Source organism: Phyllobates terribilis, unplaced genomic scaffold (assembly GCF_046119375.1).
Source record: "Phyllobates terribilis strain yellow unplaced genomic scaffold, ASM4611937v1 Scaffold_2__4_contigs__length_985480577, whole genome shotgun sequence".
NCBI classification, from domain to species: Eukaryota; Metazoa; Chordata; class Amphibia; order Anura; family Dendrobatidae; genus Phyllobates; species Phyllobates terribilis.
Window position 1 is genome coordinate 370617381 of NW_027362762.1, and position 21139 is coordinate 370638519.

Sequence of the window (21139 nt, forward strand, 5' to 3'; positions counted from 1 at the left end):
GCTGTACTGTCTTCTACTCTTTTGCATCCTCCCCTGGAGGATACATCCAATTGTGGAACTTATTCCAAGATATATTGATTAAAATGAACTTTGTGGTCAGGGCTGTGGAGTCGGAGTCGTGGAGTCGGAGTGGGTATAAAATGGACCGACTCCTAAAATATATAATAAATTGGGTACAGCAGTACAATGAAGGATGTGCTGTAAATGCTTTCACAAGAATTTGGGAGAGATATGAAATGTCCTATAAATGTCTGTTCTGTTCCTGATCTAAGGATCTCTGCTTTTAGTTGAGATGAATCTGTGCTGCACTTTATGTACATGTTCAGTAGTGAGGCAGGGCTGTGGAGTCGGAAGTCAGGGAAATTGAGGAGTCTGAGTCGTAGATTTGGCTTACCAACTCCACAGCACTGCGCTTGGCCTACTTTAACCCTTTTGCACAACCTGCTGTATAGGCATGTCACTGCTAGGGTTTGCATCTATGGAATGGGCTCTGTAGCTGTGTCCCCCCTCCGTATGGGACGGATACCAGTTATAATACATAGCCAACATCTACCCCTAACTGCAATGATTAGCCCTATAGCTGCCATTGCTGCTGTCTAGCTATTTAAATACCACTGTCAATTGTTGACTGGCATTTAAATAGCATGATCACCCGGGGGGGACTGATGGGTTTAATGTGGCAGCTGTAGCCAGCTTGGTACTCCTCTTAAGCTCGGCTATAGGCTGAACTTCAAAGGAGGCCGCAATTTGTTTAAAAAAACTTTCGGTATAATGGTATAACAGCATATAGCTTAAGCAGTCAAATGATCACTGGTTACAGTCTCCCAAGAGGACTAAAAAAATATGGTTAAAAATGTTTTAAAAAATATCAGTTTAAATCCCCCCTCCTTTTCACAGTTTTAAAATAAAGAAATTAAAAAATAAACATACTGTAATTGGTACCGCTATTATAGTATTATAGTAATATAGTATTAGTAGTATATACCAGTTTAAGCAGTTTTCTAATATTTGATGAATATCAAGTATCTAATAGTGTAGGATAGAGCGGAAACGCTGAGCTTGGAGCTTGGAGATTATTGTTTTGCAATGTTTTCCTAGAGTTTATTTTTACCATTTCTTTAACAAAAAGCAATGCTGCCAGACAGTGTTAAGCATTCTTTTTTTTTTTTTTTTTTTTTTTTAAATCAACAGGATCTAGGCATGGTGGTTTTTTTTTTCAGATCACTTTCATAGACTCCTTTAGAGAGAAATAAAAACACCTGTAAAAAATGCATGTCAAAAATGTGTAAAATAAAAAAATTCAGAAAAAATTCTTGTAAAAATTGTGTTGGTAGAAGCCTAAATGCTTCTAGGACTGAAAGAGAGAGCTTGTGAGTGTTCTTCTCCTGCCCACACAGAGTGATGGACAGCTTTTCATGTACTTTTATGTATGTGTGTGGGAGGGAGAGGCAGGACTCACAGGCTTTTTCTGTAAATCTCGGTAGCATTTAATTAGTTTTTTCTGTATACAGCAGCTCTATATCTTGGTCACTAAACCAGTTATCAACTGCGTGTATGGTCAGGAGAAGATCCTGGCGAAACACCGGATGCAAAGATGTTGTCTTGTTAATATTTCACAAAATGTGTATGACATTGAAATGTAGTATTCTTTGTTAGTGGGAAAACTAGACCTCTAAAAATCCTAAAATGAATAAAGACTATGCATCAGATACCTAAAATTAAATCGAATACCACACTGAACCCTCAGGCCACGTGCACATGTCAAGTGTTTGTTCCACTCCTGGTTTTGGCTTACAAATATTGAGGTAAAAAACTGACCAAATACTCAACGTGTGCACGTGGCCTTAAATGACTCGGAACTCAGATCAGACCTGAAAATGATTTCAGACTCTGTAAAAATCCCCAATATGTATTCAGAGTGCTCCAATTCATTCACACCCCAGACCGGACAAAAAATGTACATCTACCACTCTCACATCTTCACTGCCACACTCAACATGACACTGGGTAACATAGGGACTTGGTGCCCTGGACTTTGGTGGTAATGCATCTACAGTGGAAAGTTTGCCGTTCCGGTGGCTTGTCCAGATTCACACCATGGTTCACCAGTTGTGCATCACGACTCTATATTACTTGCCGCTTACCTCCTTCATACTTTGCTCTCAGACAAAGCAGCATGGGATACCTGATGGAATTCTACCTTGTCAACCTTAATTTCCAGTGGAGAAGGTGTCTGATTTGGTCACATCGGCCAATTGAATAGTGTTGTTGGTCTTGTGACTTCATCTCTGGCCACGAAATTGTTTGCACTGACTTTGCAATTCTTTTTTCTCTTCATACATCTTAATTGTTCAGCTCCTTTTAGTTTCTTTTGTGGTTCCTGCTTTATGTTGGAGAACTTGCAATTGTTGAAAGGCGTCCGTCACTTGTCCCACATCATCTTCACTAATTCCTGCCTTGTTAGTTTGCGCTATGTTACTTGCAAGATGTCCCTCGATTGAAGCTTGATTTCTATTTTAGACGCTTGTTTGTTAGTATACCTTGGTTTGTGGCCGTGATTGCCACAAAACAGTTAACGGCCATTACGTTTTGTATCTTCAAGCACGGTAAGACAGATGGCTTAGTATAAAGTGTTCTGACTGCTTTCAGGACGTTGCTATCTATTAGTGTGAAAAGTTTGTCAGCAGTCATGCGGATAATTGAACTGCCACCCAAAAGCTTGAGGGGTTCACTTAATTACCATTGATCCTGATTCCCAGAGGAGGCCAGCATTTAGCCAAAAGCCTAGAGTTAAAGGTGTTCTTAAGACATCACAGCAATTCCAATCTGCTTAATAAATTGGTATTAGACTGAAGTGTTGTGTGCGACCCATGGGGAATATTGCTGATAAACAGGCCTTTCCTTGATTTGCTGATGTCGGACAAGGCTCGAATCTCAGCATGGTAAGGTTTTATTTGTCAGCAAATTGAGACAATACTTTGCAGTCTCACAAATTAGCTCTTTTTCGCTTTATAACGAGCATGAAACTTTTGATTCATAACCGCTTTGGGAGACTATATTTTTTGGTATCTAATTAAATAAGCTTGCAAAAAAAAACCCGCATCTACATCTTTAATGGCAACTGATTTCTAGATCAGTAACCTCTTGTGTTTTGTGCATTTTGTTTTAAACCAGTTCACTTCATTCACTTTTAAAGGGTTTAAAGAGAATCTGTCACCAGGTTTTTGATATCTGACAGCAGCATGATGTGGTTGCAAAAACCCTGATTTCAGTGGTGTATCACTTGCTGGGCTGCTTGCTGCAGTTTTGATAGCATCCCTGTTTTAGCTACTGCAGATCTATCAGTTCCCCCAATTTCGAGCTCTGTATAATCTCGCCCACAAACATTGATTGGCAGCATTCTGTGTACACTCTGCATAGGCAGAAAGCTGCAAATCAGTGGTGATGGTGGGATTATATAGAGTTTATGGATATGGAGGACTACATGGCAGCAGGTGTACTAGTCCTCTAGGGATCATCATATGCTAATAAAACAATGATGTTAAAACTACAGCAGTCGGCCCAGTAAGTGACACATAGCTGGAATCAGGATCTCTGTGTCTACATTTTGCTGTTCTCAGATTCGGTGAAAAAGACCTGGTGACAGATTCCCCTTAAGGGTGATAAGCAGAAATATATCAGTATCATTCAAAGACCTTCTCTAAATTCATAATATACTTAAAAACTAAATGCTCTCATGCACATTACACTAAAGTCAGCTGAACTCACCAATATCGGCGGCAACAGCTGATAGTCTGTGCATGGGAGCCTCCCGATTCTTCACCATAAGATAATGTCAGTGGAGAGAAGGATCCGGCCTGCTGAATCATGGCGCCCGATCCTTTTGTTCACCCTGGAGATAATCCGTCTTCGGATTAGTGTTCCTGTTTTTGAGGGAGTTTGGAGAGATAGCTGTCAGCCAAACAATCGTTCAGCCTATAGATATCTGATCTACTTTAGTCCACGGCCCCACTATCAGTATTTGGTCATCTATTCGGTCAGTATTTTTTCTCAGGAGTGGGAGCCAAAACCAGGTGAGGAACAATCAGAGAAAAGGTATAATAGAAACAAGTCACCATTCCTGCATTTATCACCCACTCCTGGTTTTGGCTCCCACTCCTGAGAAAAATACTGACCGAATACTGACCAAATACTGATAGTGGGGCCGTGGCCTTAAAGGGATAGTCTAGTGAAGGGAAGGTATCATCTATCCCTAGGTGATAAGTTGTTTTGACGGAAAGAATTGAGCTGTATGTTGCATTGTTTCACCTTTTAGATTTGTTAGAGTGCCTCCAACTCAAATGTGAACACCGCCTAAACCTCATGTATGTAGATGTGAATTTACCCTTTATGTGCAAAACCTGATAAAAGCAGTATGTCAATTGGGCACTATAATATGACTAAGAACAGTTGTTTGAAAGGCATCAATAATCCATAATTTAGGATGGTTTTGTCCTTTTGTCTAAATAAAGCTGCTAGTTTTATTCGAGGCTGTAATAATGCGGACTTTACTATGTGATCTATTAGAGATATGCTGATCACATTGTGCAACCCTGGTCCATGGTCCAGATCAGTGCTCTCTGGTCGTGGACAGGAGCTGCACGAATTAAGAGTTTCTAGACCATCTGGGTACCGCTATGCGGCGTTTGGTTCGCCGGGCTGGTGTGACCTTATCTGTGCGGCGCACAGGTGACGATGCACCATCACAGCATATCGTAAAACAAGCCCAGAATTCCAGAAGGTCTAGAAATTCCTGCAGCTCCTGTCCACGGCCAGTGAGCACTGACTTGGATCCAGTGTCGGGCTGGGGTGGCCAGGGCCCACCAGTAACATTGATTTGGAGGGCCCACTGTTCAGCTCCATGCAAATATTTTATTACTCTCTTTCACAAATTTACCTCTGCTTCTATGTAAAAATAAACTAGGTAGTTTGTTGAATGGATGATGAGATCCTCCTTTTGTCTGTACATGGTGAATTAATGTATTGGCCAACTACTGCTTATGTTGGGGGTAAGTGGCTTACTCTTGTATAAGGGCCCACCGGAGGATTCTCCTGTTCTCCCGTGGGCCAGTCCGAGCCTGCTTGGATTGTTGACCGAGGTTGCACGAAGCGATCCACTCATCTCTAATTAGTGTCCTTTTCAATGTAGTGCACCTGATGATTAGATGACTTTGCGAATAAGCACATAATATCTAGCTATGGTGTTATTTTGCATATAAGAGGACTAATATGGTTCTTAAACTCACATATTAAAGCTGTATAAAGTTGCGATCATCGTATTACAGTGTTGCTTGCAGTACTATATCTTCGCTTGCGGCTGGAGGTGCTTCCCTGTAGGAGGGCACGTCTCTGCTTGCTAGATGTCTTTACATAATGCCTTTTCTAATTAATGCACACTGCTTTTTTTATACGCCCCTTTCCCTTTAAATTCAGCTCTATAATACGATAGAGGTTTTAGTGCTGTCTTAATTACTGTGTTAAGTGTGTGCCTTATTGATTTAGATGTAGTGAGCCTCAAGTTTCCATCTGAATACAAGAAATATTAAAATAGCGCTGTGCTTGATTGCTGTGGCAGGAACTAATGACTGTGACTAATGCGCAGGTTATCTGTATCGTTAATGGTTTTGCACTCTCTAGGAAAGAGAATATCATCTGCTTACCAGCCATGTCTCTCCGCTGTATACAAAACATTTCTGATTACATGCTTGACTTGCGTGATTTAATGGGACTGTTATTTCTGATGGTGTAAAGAATTGACTGGATCTTCTTAGATTTATTAAACTCAAAATAAAATCTGCTCAAAGCCCCAAAAATGCAAGGACTTCTTCAATGAGCATGATAGAGTGAAAAGTCACCCTGTATGTATGCGGGATGTGGGGAAGATTCAAGCCGTGCAGGGATGTTATTCTCCACTCGCCTGATGAAGGCATTTATATGTTAGAAAATCCAAGATGCCGGTGTTAATGAAATGACAACAGGGGGTATTAAGCAGTTAATGAGCTAATCAAACCTATAATATGTTTACAGCACTTCACCCTTGTGCACTCAAAATAATAGAGACCCATAATAAAGGTAATGAGATCTGTCGACGGCACATTGTGTGACCGCTTCCAGACAAAAGATAAACCGAGTAGAAACTAAAACGGCTAAAACTGTAATGAAGCAGATTTTTACGTCTGATTATAGCCAGTTTTAGCCAATGGTAGATCATCATTTTAAGCTTCAAGTCCTCCTTCAGACGTCAGAGATTTTTCGAGATTGCAAGAAACAAAAAGTAGTGTTTTGGGTCAGATTTTGACCAGTGGTTGGAACGTTTGTCAGTTTTTACCTTTCAGTTTCATCAGTGATTTTCTCATATAAAAAAATAAAATGCAAAGCTTAACATCTATTGCAATGTTAAAAATGGACAGATGGCAATTATTATGCTTTGTTTATATGGCACCATCATATCCCACAGCGCTTTACAGATATCATCAGTGTCCCCAATGGGGCTTACAATCTACATTCCCTATCAGTATATCTTTGAAGTGTGGGAGGAAACCCGGAGAACCCGGAGGAAACCCACGAGATACGGGGAGAACATACAAACTCCTTGCAGATGTTGTCCTTGGTGGGATTTGAACCCACGACCTCGGCACTGCAAGGCCGCAGTGCTAACCACTGAGCCACCGTGCTTCCCATGACATTGTATGTGATCACTAATTTTTTAAAGACCCATATACTTGTATGGGTAATTTTAATCCGTGAGTCGTGTATCAAAAACGGGCAAGCCTCAATGTGGACCATAAGGTCCTCCAAAAAACACACATGAACAGCACCATAAATTATAATGGCTACATGTACTGTCTGTGAAAAACACATCTGAATGAGGCCTAAGAGAAAGATTTAGGATATACCCACCCATGAAAAAATTGTGACATTAATTTCTGTGGCTGTTGCATTAATGTGCTTACAACGAAATAGACTCATTTAGGTTAAATAAAGGGACATGGCAAATAAGTAAACATAGCTAAATCTTTCTGCATCATCAGAACAGCAAAAATATATATTTTTAGATAGTTTATATGGCATGTACCATGTTATATAGTCATTGTTTCTGATAATGCATCACACAAGGACAGAAGCATTGTTTGCATCATCTTCTGATACATTGTTGGACAGTATGTGTGCTCCATTGAGCATGGAAATACATTCAGATGTAGCATTTCTTAATCTAATAGACATCACAATGTCACAAGATCTGCTCATGCAAACAAGTTTAAGGCTATGGTGCGTTTTTGTGCTTTTTTTCCCGTGCGGAAATGCAGCAGAAACGCATTGCACATCTTATCCCATGACCTCCTATGACATTTTGCAAGTTCTGTGCACTGTTCTGTGAAAAAAAAACGCAACATGACCATTTCCTGTGCGTTTCCACATGCGGATTTGCCTATACAATGCATTGGAAATACGCATGGCAAATCCGCAAGTAAAAACGCTTAAACGCATGTAAAATCCGCATGCGTTTTTTCTGCCAAGGACATGCAGAAATGCTCTGGAAAGTTTCTGCTTCATTTCTGCATCGTGCATAGCCTAAGGCTGTGTGCCCACTATGCGTTTTTTAAGCATTTCCGCAGCGGCAATTCCACCGCAGAAACGCTTAAACGCTTGGTAGAAGGTCTGCCATGTTCCCCAATGATAATCCGCATGTGCTGTGCACATACTGGGGAAATTTCCACAGCGGATTATCATTGCGGAAAAATCCGCAGCATTACCAATTATTTTGCGTAATCGCTGCGTTTTCGCTGCCATTGACTTGCATTGAATCGCTTAATATCCGCATGACTACATGTGCACATGCGGATATTAAGTGATTCTATGTGCGGATGGTACCCGGGTCTGGAGAAGAGGAGACTCTCCTTCAGACCCGGGTAACATAGTACCTGTAAAAAAAACAATTTAAAATAAAAAAAAAAATACATTATACTCACCTTCTGATCTCCTGTATGGTGCATCCTGGCTTCCCGGCAGCTCGCAATGGTCTAAAAGAACCTGCCATGACGTCATTTAGTCATGTGACAGGTCACGTGACCGCTGACGTCGGCATTCGCGTGACCTGTCACATGACTAAATGATATCATGGCAGGTCCTTTTAGACCACCGCGAGCCGCCCAACACATCGGATGCATCGGATAAGGAGACCGGGGGCCATCAGAAGGTGAGTATAATATTTATTTTTTATTTTTTACCATTCTTTTGCTATAACTTGGTCACACTATATAAATCCATGCCGGTTGCATGGATTTATATAGTGTGACCAAGTTGTCAAGCACTATCCAAGTGATGCTAAAATCGCTTGGAAAGCGCTTGACAACCCGCATGTGAAATTGCATGGGAAAAAACGCTTCACATCCACATGTCCCTGGCAAAAAAACGCATGTAAAATCTGCATGCTTTTTTTCTGCCAGGGAGATTCAGAAACGCTCAGGAAAAATCCAGAGAATTTCTGCATCGTGGGCACATAGCCTAAAGGAGTTGGCTGGTCACACGATATTGATGACCTATCTATTTGGTAGGCCATCAAGATGGGATCGGTGGGGTCTAGCAGCCCCACCGATCAGTGCTATGTGCTCAGGTTGCTGTTGCATATAAACACTTGAAACGCAGCTTCAAAGCGCAGCTCCATTCAATGTGTAGTAGCCACTGCCAGGTAATGCAGAACAGCTGATAACCTTTCTTTAGAGAGAGGTCTACAACATAGTGTGAAAAGACAAGGCAAGCCCTTTGACTTAAAAGCAAACCTGACCTATTAAGTGTCCAGTTATACTTTCTTGCATCAAGATATTTTCCTGCAGGAAGGTATGTGCACCCACCCCAGCCTCCTGGCTTCCTGCTTGCTGGGGGAGGCTGTGCTCTCCTGCTTGGTTAATAAGCCCGACTGCTGGTCTGAACTTTGCGCTGTACAACATCGAAGGAGCACCGTGGCACTTAAGCCAGCCAGACTGGCAACTAACATTGCGCTCTAGCAAACCTGGGCGGCTTCAAAGCAGCGCTTACAATTTCTATTGAAAAGCGCTTGTAAGCACTACACATGTTTGGTTGCAGCAGCGTTGGCTGGCAACTTTTAATAACAAGTAAATTGCAAAGTTTCCTGTTACAAGCACTTTGCGATTTTAACCATTTAAGATCAGAACCTTCTAAAGTATGACATATCTGTACATTGTCAACATAGCACATCAAAGGTTCAGATGGCTGTAGTTGCTGATATTCACACTTGTGCTCTTTTCTATGAGGATTGGCGATTAAAACAGTACAATGCACATTTCCAGTAAAAATATAAACACAAATTTTAGGATAAATTTTGACCTTACAGATTTGAAACAGTCAGGTGCATTATACCTCAAAAAGTTTACACTGGGGGTGTCAGCACATCCCTTCCAATCATAGGTTCTGCGTCGGGCACCCTGTCTTCCTGGGAAGAGTTCTGTAAATGTTGGTGACGTTGGGGCAGCAGTTATCTGATGCACAGAATTCAGTCATCTGTCTGCACTGTATATAAAATGAGTGCTAGAACTAGATTTCACTACCCGCTCAGTAAATTGGCAGACCTGTCATATCTAAAACATCTTGCTTGTACATCTGATCTGACATGGTGTAGGAGGTCTGACATTTTTATTGGCACTAAATGACACAAATGTGGAGCATATTTTGACAAGTTGAACCAAATGTTGGACATGAGGGAATCCTGTACAAACTGTCAGCTAAATTCTTAATAAAGCATGCCCCATTTTTCTTTAAAAAAAAAAAAAGTCAAAAACTTTTTTTTTTTTCTACATAATGAGCAAATGTATTTTTCCCTGTTAGTCCATTGCTGGTTTGCTTCCACCTAGGACAGGACCTCCAGTCTGTGGTCAAGTGCTTAATGATGTCCCGATTACAGTTCTCTCCTATCCTGGGCATCCTTGTCCCTTTATATCTCCGCAGCGGAGGCAGCAGCTGCTGCTTAAGAAGTATTGCTTTCTTCTGGGAGAACAGGCTTCCTAAGGGACCCCTTTTTTCTGCTGTGTATACAGTGCATAATGTACTGTGTCCAAAGGAAATAAAATATAGCGAGGGACCTGCTAACAAGACCACTTTTAGTTATGTCTTGTTTTGGGAGGTTTTACATAAGCAGGTATGAAAGTTTCCTTATGGGTATTTGCACAGGATCAGTTTGTACTTTGTTTAGTGATCCTTTTACTTTTACACCTTATACAGAATACATTTATAGAGAAGATGATGGTTGACTGAGAACTTAGAGGTGGAAGCAAGAACATGCTGACTCTTCTCCAACAAGCAATAAAGTACAGCGGAGGACTGATATTTGTCTTGAAAGGCACTGGGAGTGAATAGACCTCTAGTTGGTGGTAGTAATAGATGAGAGACCTTTTGAAATTAATTTCTCATTAAAATAATATCTCTGCATAATAACCCGAAGGCCAAGATGTCAGCATGATAACTTGCTTAAGTATTTACATCTTGGGGATAATTAAGGTTAGGTTAATCATATGTTAATGAATGCAATTAGAACTTTTATCTATGGAATTTTAACCCTTTCACCACCCAGCCTCCTTTCACCTTCCTTACCAGGCCAAATTTTACAATTCTGGCCAGTGTCCCTTTATAAAGTAATAACTCTGGAATGCTCCAACATATTCCCAGTGATTCTGAGATTATTTTTTCATGAGCCCATTGTGCTTCATGTTAGTGGTAAATTAAGATCGATAAGATTTGCGTTTCTTTATGAAAATATTGAAAAATTTTACAAAAAATGTGAACATTTTGCAATTTTCAAACTTTAAGCTTTTATGACGGTAAACCAGATAGTAATAGCACACAAAATAGATAACATTTATCACGTGTCTACTTCACATCCGCATCATTTTTTTTAAACACATATTTTTATTTTTGTTAGGAAGTTAAAAAGGTTAGCAATTTCTCATTTTTCCAACAACATTTACAAACCTAATTTATTTATGAACCACATCCCTTTTAAAGTGATTTTGAGGGCCCTGTATGACAGAAAATACTAAAAAGTGACACGATTTTAGAAACGACACCCCTCAAAGTGCTCAAAACCACATCCAAGAAGTGTATTAACCCTCTAGGGGCTTCACCAGAATTAAAGTAGTGTGGAAGGGAAAAATGAAAACGTTACTTTTTCCCACCCAAACATTGATTTTGCCCCAAATTTTGCAATTTCAAAACGGTAACAGGAGAAAATGGACCAGACAATTTGTTGTGCAATTTCTCCTCAGTATGCTGATACCCCATAAGTGGGGGAAAACTACTGTTTAGGTACATGGCAGGGCTTGGAAAGGAAGGAGCACCCTTCAACTTTTGGAGTGCAAAAGATGAAAATATGTATATATTTTTTTGCCTAAAATACAAAGGAAATGTGTCATCTTTAATTTTAGGCCTTTTAGAGATCATTTAATGTTCAACTTGCTTAAATGTTCACAATAACAGTAATTTTGAACAGGGGTGGCCAAACTTTGTGGGGAAAATATGTATTTGATACACTGCCAATTTTGCAAAGAATGGAGAGGTCTGTAATTTTTATAGTAGGTACACTTCAACTGTGAGAGACAGAATCTTAAAGAAAAAATACAGAAAATCACATTGTATGATTTTTACATAATTTGCATTTTATTGCATGAAATAAAGTATTTGACACAATAGAAAACAGAATTTAATATTTGGTACAGAAACCTTTGTATCAAATACTTATTTTCCCCACTGTTTATGTATTGTAACCACGGCGGTGGAGTCGGTAAGCCAAACCTCCGAGTCTGAATCGTCAATTTCCCGGACTCCGACTGCACAGCACTGGCTCACTACTCGGCATGAAAAGAAAAAAGAGCAGCACAGATTCATCTCAACTAAAATCCTTGATCATTAGATCAGGAATCAAACAGACTTTTATAGGACATTTCAAACTTTCCCAAATTTTTATGAAAAAATTTACAGCACATACTGCAATGAACTACTGTAAAAAAATTTATTGTATATTTTAGAAGTCTGTCCATTTTATTCTGACTCCACCGAAATGGACACTGACTCCACAGCTCTGGGTGCTACTCGATTGGGAGCGAGATGAGATATCACAGGAACGGTTTCTATTTAAAGTCTTCATAAACCACATCACAGGAAAAAGTTAAATGAAGCCATTGTCTGGCACCAAGTGAAACATAAAGTAAAAAGTCCATACATTCATGCGAGTTTTCCTACCTGGGTTAGAGTCCAGCGTCTTAGTCCTTTAGCAAAGGCACACAATCCTGGAGGTCTGCACACCTTCACACACCAACCATGTGTGAGACAAACGGGTCCCATGGCGCGCTTGAGGGTAGCAATGACTGTCCATGCAAAACGGGTTCACCGCTCGGCATATCAGCGGGACAAACCCCCTCACTCCCAAATGTTTGATTTACTCCACCTCGTCTAAATATGGTTGCAGCCGGAGTCCTCTACCCCAGCGCAGATGGTAGAGCGAGTTGTAATGGAACGGTTCTTGCACTCCCTTCCAAGCTGATGCAGACTTGGGTCGCCCAGGGAGATCCCCAGAACGTCGATAACCTGGTTGGACTGCTCGACGGTTCCTCGGGGAGGCAACCCACTCCATACTGGGGGTCCCATAAGGGGGCGGATGCTCAGAAGGGGGTAGGGTGTCCAAGGGGGCAGCAGAGGTCATTCTGAAGTTCTTATTGGGGGATGTAATTTGCTGGAAATCTCACAACCCTGGGCATATAGCCACCTGTTGTCCCTTGACCTCCGACCACTTTGACTGTAACATGGGGCGCCGGTGTTCATACTTCGCATATCCGGCCTGCAGTGTGGACTGTCCACCTAGCGAAGGGCAGAAAAGATGAGATGCTAGGACATAGAATGGATTGTCTGGTGTATGTAATGCATATTAAAATAATCTATAAAATTATTTTAAAGTTATGGGGTTATCCCATGCATTGAAGAGAAAAATCTTTGAAATGCATACCATTATTTTAATCGATTACATCAGAGCAAAATGTGTCACTCTTCAGTGTCATTTTAACCCCTTATAGCAGCTTTGTTCTGTACACTTTCTGTGGCCTGACATCAGCTTCGACAAACTGTCAGGAGGCAATTGCTGTCAGCTTCTGCTAACACAGTATTTCCTGCCTCCCTCTACAGACCTGAAAAGAAAATAGTCCCTCACACCAACTTAATTTAGCATTTATATTAATTGATTTTTCAACTTGCAGGTTTGTGTATGGAAACTAGTACCTCTGTAGTCTTTAAGTATTGTCTTAAGTCTAACTTTTGCAGGGAACCTGTCACGCAATTCATTCTGCTCAATCACGGGTATATTTTTCTTTCAAAATGCTCTGGCATTTTAGAGAAAATATATCGGTAGTTAGAAGATCAGGCCAGGGTGCGTAGCCACAGATGGGACAAGTCCAGTGCTGCCCCTTTCATTCTCCCTGCACTGCTCCATGTGATTGACAGGTCTTTCCCATGTGAGTATATAGTGAGAGACCTGTCAATCATCTGGAGTGATGCTGGGAGAAGCCGGCTAGGGACTGCGCCAGACTAGTCTTGTTTCTTGCTATGATCCCAAACTGGATCTTCTAACTATATTTTAATCTTCAGCATTTCCGAGACAAATATACGTGGCTGCAATCAGGCAACCAGGCTTCGATTCGTGCAGACCACTGTTTGGGAAGCATGAATCGAATGACCGTTTTCCTCGAACGGAGCAGGATTGGCAGTGGGACCTGTCTCAGTTTGTACTTTCAGTAAATGGTGTTGCGTTTGTTTCCCATTAAAACCAAGCATACCTGCTAGGCTCAATAATTGAGTGTCAGAGTGATAATTTGTATCAGAAATCCAGACCCATAGTAGAAAAAGATAAGTCATGTAGACTTTATGTGATAGCGAGGCCAACCGAATCCTATACTAGTCTCTTTACTGTCTATGTGAGCTGTTTGTGGTGTTAGTGGCCAAACGGCCCTGGTGTTTATTATTTTTCATGCACTGTGATTTATTTTGCTATATGTTAAAAAAATAAAGCTAGTTTTAACGAAAAACCTCTCAAAGTGAAATTTCCTGTACCAAACATCTTTCCCATAAGAAGCATTCCCATAGCCTAACTTGTCCCTGGAGTAAAATGCTTGATATAAGCAATAAAATTAAGATCAAAATCCAATCCCAACTCCCTGGACTCCTGAGCACAATATTACGTTTTCGCGCTGATTTTTTTTTCACCATGAATTTCATTTTATTGGCTTCTGTTGTAATATGCTTGGGATTTTCTGTCCAGAAAATCTGATATAGAACTTGCAATGCGTCCGCCCTGGGCTAATATACTTTTAGGATGCTCCAAATTGATGCTTATGGTTAGATAAGTCTCAAAAATGCATACAAATATATATCTCGAAGAAAGATGACATCACATGTGTCATTACAAGGACATTTCAGTACACCCTGGACCTTACTCTGGTAGCCGCAGAAGTCAGGTAGTTGAAGAGCTTGGGTAGACCGCTCGCTATACACGCCACTCCTAAGCTCCCAAGCTACCTGACTTCTGCAACTGCTAGAGTAAGGTACGGGATGTACAGAAATGTCCATATTATAATGGGTCATATGCGATCTTCTATTTTCTGAACCTGAAAAAAATGCACCATTGTGTGTGGTTTCAAATAAAGTCTTGACTAACTTTGGGAGTGATTTTGGAGAGTTTTGCAAACTTCATTGCAATTTATGTGGAAGACTTTTTTTAGCCACAAACACAATACAAACTATACAGTACAGTTTCTAAGGAAATCTTACATAGCCTGAACGTTTTTGTGTATGAATCCCATGTTTTTTATGTCCAATATTTCAATAATGGAGAAAATAAAATCTTTGTCCTTTTTGACTTTGTAACCATTGTTCATTTAGAGGTACAGCTTTAATCCACTAGACTAAAAAAACTCAAATGCGTTTGCATGTAATCTGCCACCTTGTTCTCTAATGTGTTGATAAAAGAACCTTGCAGCGTATACTCTGGGTCATATCATTTATTCCATTAGCATTTTTCTGTAATTCTTATCTTTCTTGTGTATTGCCAGTTCCTCTATTTGTGAAATAATTTTTATTTGCTAAGGTGATTTTCCAAGTATTTACATTCCATAGCTGGAAACTCACAGAATTTCTATCACATTTTGCTCTAATTTTGGTTGAAAACAGATTCTTACAGTATTATCTGACATTGGGTTCATAGAGTTTATTGTCAGCTTTGTACTGTTGATTGCTGTAGCCATCTATAGAGGACGAGTAAAATGCTTACTTCAAGGAGGACGGGCACCGAAATACATTCACAGATACAATGTCCAAGTGACTACTAAATAATGTTTAATACATTTGTATAAAGACCGCAACGATTTGACTTACAGACCATCCTCAAGATGTAAATATTGTGTTAAATGCTTTAGGATTACCAAAGCATTAAACCAGCGGCGATTCACAATTTATCAGGATATTCTCAAGTTGTCTCGTGAGCAGCTCATAGCCATAATGTCTCCTTACAATCTACTCACTTCCTCCGTTCTGTTGTGGCGGGCTCTCCTTCTTGAGTGACAATTCTGTTGAGTAGCTGACTTGTAGTATTAGTAGAACTAGAAAGTTCAGCATTAGTTCTGCGGTAACATATTCAGTTATCAGTGGTTTGTTCTTGAATGTACCCTATTACTGTATTTACATATAGGCATAACAGGGCATTTGAACAAGCACACGGCTCAGGAAAGTGAGAGCCGTGACGTGGAGAAGACTATGTTGCAGGCTGGTGATTTGGTAAAATTTATAACAGTAGCTTGTCAGGCGATAAGAGGGAAGAAAGGAGGTGAGCATCTAACTGCTATACAGAAACCATCGTGTGGAGAGAGATAGCCGGGATGTTAGCAGTTAAGTCATCTCTAGGAATGGAACTACTGTATACTCTCAGCCAGACTCTGGACAGGTACTAGGGGGCCGTGCTCCATGGAAACCAGCTGTACATTAGGTAAGGTAAAAGCTCTCATTGTAGGAGAATGACAGCAAATAGAAAAAGCAAATCGTCAATTGCAAACTAGCTTATTTTATTGCTATCTAACTAATGAAAGCAATTAAATAACTTGATAATACTACCGTGAGCCTTCTTTCAATTAAACAGCTTGCTATTTTCATACTTGTGTGCTTCTAAAAAGAACCATTAATGGGGTATTACCATTTTCAAGATCCTATCCCAATATGTAGTAGGTGTAATGATGATGATGATAATAATAGCAAATGACTCCAATTAAAAATATTGTATAGTTCTTCTGATTCGCTATGTCCCTTACCTGATGTGCAAAGGGCATTGCAGTAGCTTATGTATCCATGGTTACGACCACTAACTAACGGTCACTATATGAGTGGTCATAACCATGGATGCCTAAGCTACCGCAATGCCCTGCACAGTGGGTAAGTGACATAGCGAATCAGAACTATATTACATTTATAATTGGAGGTGTTTGCTAATGGTATTATTATTATTACACCTACTACACTCCCTGTAGAAGTTATGTCGCTTATCCATGTTATGTAAATAAAACTTATAGCCTGACGTTAAATTCATCCATTGGTTTTATAAATTACTCATTTGAAAGCTGAAACCCTCCCAAATTTGGTTTAGGTTAAGAAAATAAATTGGCATCAATGCTGAAATATTCATCATTTAATGAACACAGAATGGTCAGATTTTGGTAAGACAAAAGTTTTGTCGCCCACAGAAAGTAATGTGATATTCAAACAAATAATTATCTTAAAATACAAATATATGTTGCATAACATTTGTGAATGAAGTTGTGGTGCTATTAGAGTCATATTTAATATTTTGTGTGACTTCCATGAGCTTGAAGGACTGCATCCATGCGGTTCAACAATGATTCATACAATTTATTAATGAAGTCATCAGGAATAGCAAAGAATGCAGTCTTACATGCCTCCCAGAGGTCATCTAGATTCTTTGGTTTTGTCTTCCAAGCTTCCGCTTTCATCCTGCCCCAAACATGCTCAATGATGTTCATGTCTGGTGACTGGGCTGGCCAGTCCTTGAGCACCTTGATCTTTTTTGCCTGGAGGAACTTTGTTGTAGAGATGGATGTATGAGATGGATCACCATCCTGCTGCAGAATTTGACCCCTTTTATGATTTGGAATGTAAGAGGTAGCTAATACTTCTTGATATTTTAGGCTATTGATATTGCCTTCCACCTTGCAAATGTTTCGCACACCCCCATACTGAATGTAACCCCAGACCATGATCTTTCCACCACCAAATTTAACTGTTTTCTGGGCGTATTTTGGTTCCATACAGGCTCCAGTAGGTCTCCTGCAGTATTTGCGGCGGCTGTGGTGTAATTCTACTGAAGATTCATCAGAGAAATCCACCTTCTGCCACTTTTCCAGCGTCCATCTGTTTAGCAGGCTGTGGGACTTTGCAAATGCCACACGGTTTTTTATTTGCCTTTTGTTTAGTGCTGGCTTCTGGGCACTAATTCGACCATTTCGAGACAGAATCTGAGAAACTGTTCTAGTTGACACAGGGACTTGAGGTGACCAGTCCTGTTGGAGCCCTGCTGCAGTGGAAGAGGGGCTTGCTTTTGGTTTTCTAACCAACAAACGTTCCTCCTGAGCAGTTGTCTTGCGGGGTCTGCCAGACCTGGGCTTGTCAAACACATCTCCAGTCTCTTCAGATCTTTTTTTAATTCTTTGTACTTGACGCTGAGACACATCAAAGGTGCCAGCCACCTCTGCAGTGGATCTGGTCTTCAGCCTCTTGATAATCAAGGCTTTGGTCGCAGGGTGGATTTTTGGCATGTTGTCAGAACTCAAGTTGCAGTTCAAGTGAAGGTCTGGGGTGCTGGGTTTCTTTTTATACACACCCACTAATTAACCGATCATTTACTGAGCACCGATGAAGATGTAAACTAGGATTGGGTGCATTGTATGACCAGGCAACAAAACTTTTGTCTTGCCAAACTCTGACCATTCTGTGTTCATTAAATTATCAATATTTCAGCATTGATGCCAATTTATTTTCTTAACCTAAACCAAATTTGGGAGGGTTTCAGCTTTCAAAGGAGTAATTTATAAAACCAATGGATGAATTTAACGTCCGGTTATAAGCTTTTATTTACATAACATGGATAAGTGACATAACTTCTGTCAGGGAGTGTACATACTGGGATAGGATCTAGGAGCTGGGAATACCCCTTTAATGTTATTTAGTGGTGCCTTGGACTTATTGCAAATGAGATTTCTCCAGATTTTTGACTCCTCTCTGTACAGCCAGTATAAGTAGAGGATGGATTAAGAGATTTTCCACCATGATGGAGAATCTTTTTGTGATCTTGAGCACTTAATACCGGTCTTCAATTAAAAAAAAAAAAAAAAAAGTGCTCACATTGCCAATGATACTTTTTGTTTTGTTTTCTATTTTAATTAGCAACATTAAGTTTTTTTATTGTAACGCTTCCAAGTGTTGGTTATATACTACACAGTGTTATAAATAAGTAGTGTTATATGTTCCTTTCAGTGATTATAATTTCCAGTGTTCTCTTTTCTGTTTATGTTGTATGTTAATTTCATGAAAAGGACTATAAATAGGTGGACGCAACTAGATTTATTGCTAATTCTATATATATAGTGAAATATGACCAAATATAGTCCTAATGTGCTTGCAGGCAGAATATATTCATCATACATTACAGCGTGTGCACACACAGCATATTTCCTCTTCATTATTCCTGGAGATTTTATGTTATAGAGAAAAGGTATTGTTTTCATTAATCTGCTGTTAGGTAAGTGCCTTTTCGGAAAGTGTCAACACAACCTGCACGAGGCATTGACCTCTCAGAAATTAGAGACGTTCTGCACAATTATTAGCAGTATGTTCAGGTTCCTATGGGACTGAGCACATTAAATTACCAATTACTGCTCTCTGACTTCTCTGTATATACCTTTAAACCACAAGGGACACCTTGCATACTTGGACGTGTGTATATCTGTACTTTTTGTTATTGCTTCCATTTCTCACCGGCGTACGATATGTAATATTGCATTTGTTTTCCCTTCCAGTGGATTTACTGGGCTTGTCTGCAGCGTGTGATGCCTTGGACCAGCACAACCTCAAGCAGAACGACCAGCTTATGGACATCTTGCAGATTATTAATTGCTTAACCACAATTTATGATCGACTGGAGCAAGAGCACAACAACCTGGTGAACGTGCCCCTCTGCGTGGATATGTGCCTGAACTGGCTCCTGAATGTTTATGACACGTGGGTGATTTCCGTACATGAGATTTATGTATAGATAGGCTTGGTAATAGAAGCAGGGAATGGCTACAAGCCATAGGTGAGAGTTCACAGCTCATAAGGTCACCACTGTCTTCTACTTGTATAACATTCTCTGATAGATCGGCTAATAAGGCTTTATAGAACGTGTTCTTAGCCCGATGTCACATATCTAATACCAGTAATACAGTATTTTACAATCCTCTCAATGTTTAGTATCATAGCTGGTGAAATCTATAAATCAGAAACTGCAATATTCTGAATCCCTAAATAGTATGAGACTATAACAAGACATTTTCTAGTGCCCAGTTCAATAAAATGATACATCCGAAGACGTGATCCATGTGCCAAGTACTTGAATTACTTTTGTAGCCAATGTATTTATGTGTTTTACAGCTGAAATAACTTTGGGAGAAAGTAACAGGTCTTATGTTATGGTGCTCTTTGTGTACGGATACGGCTATATTTTATTCTAAATACCATTGTAAAATTTTGTCAAATTATTAGTCTATTATAATAATAAAATAAATTAAAATCTAGAATAAATATTGAAAAGTGACCTTCGATGATGATGATTAGAATAGAATAGTGGTTCTTGTTGACAATTGAAAATCATTACTGAGCAGAATAAATTTCACGTGGATTTCCAGGTTAAAAGATATAGATAAATAGACTATAAATGGTAAATTATAGGTCAATTGTCCTGACCCTTTGTTGTCTGTTTCTTTCTGTGTCCAAGCCTCTTTGCTTCTGATCCTGTGCTCAACACATGTTGATATGTTATTGGAGCGCTGTGTGAAGGGGTTGGCAGACTGCTGATTTCAATAGCTAAGCCAAGCCAGCCCCCTTCTCTGTCTATACTTTGGTTGAGAATGGGATGGCTTAGCTAGTAAAACTATATTAGTAAGCTGGAATATTTTGCTAAGTAAACTACAGGCAGTGCCATGTTGGGGCTGCTGCACTGATTAATGATACCTGAGGTGAAGAAATCAGTCTTGTGGTTCTTGTGTAATCAGTGTTTGCAGTTTTGAGTTAATGAGATTCTGCCTGTAGGCAGGGACTTTCCTTGGAGCTCTAGGCTTGTTCAGCAAGAAAAGACCCCACAGGCCAGTCCTGAAGCACAAGTATGTTCCTCATCATAGAGACACAGAGACAGCAGCTGCCTGTGGGGTCTTATCTTTCTGATCTGGCCTAGAGCACTAAGGAAAGACCCTGCCTACAGTCCTGCCCCGGATCATGGGCATATCATTAACTCAAAACTGCAAACACTGATTACACAAGAACCACAAGATGGATTTCTTCAGCTCGGGTATCATACTAATCAGTGCAGAAGCCCCAACATTACACTGCCTGTAGTTTACTTGGCAAAATCCTGCTGACAGGTTCTCTTTAAAGGTTTTTTTTGTCTTTAAAGCTATATAATTCTGTTAATTTCTCAACTTTTTGGCATATTGTCAATTACTATTTTTCCAAAGCTTTTCTTTTGAGAAAAGAATATAATGAGTAATATTGTATGGATTTTCTAACATCTATGTTTTCATTTCTTATTCCCTCATAGTGGTCGGACTGGAAGAATCCGTGTGTTGTCTTTTAAAACTGGTATTATATCTCTATGTAAAGCACATTTGGAAGACAAGTACAGATGTAAGTATATTATTTTCATGTCAACTGAGAAACTATGAAATGCTGAAATACCTGTGACCTAAGATCCCTTCAGAAAGATGGTAACAGGAACACATCAATGCATTGGACC

At 39.9% G+C, this 21139-nt stretch overlaps 1 protein-coding gene across 15 annotated transcripts in view; it reads left to right on the forward strand.

The window, feature by feature from the left end:
* DMD (dystrophin) overlaps positions 1-21139 on the forward strand; it is a 3940859-nt gene that overhangs the window by 3804631 nt on the left and 115089 nt on the right. For all 15 annotated transcript variants that reach the window (XM_073664716.1, XM_073664719.1, XM_073664714.1 and 12 more), the window contains 2 exons: positions 19170-19371; positions 20945-21030. In XM_073664716.1, coding sequence (XP_073520817.1) covers positions 19170-19371; positions 20945-21030 — 288 coding nt within the window. The remainder of the gene's footprint in view (positions 1-19169; positions 19372-20944; positions 21031-21139) is intronic.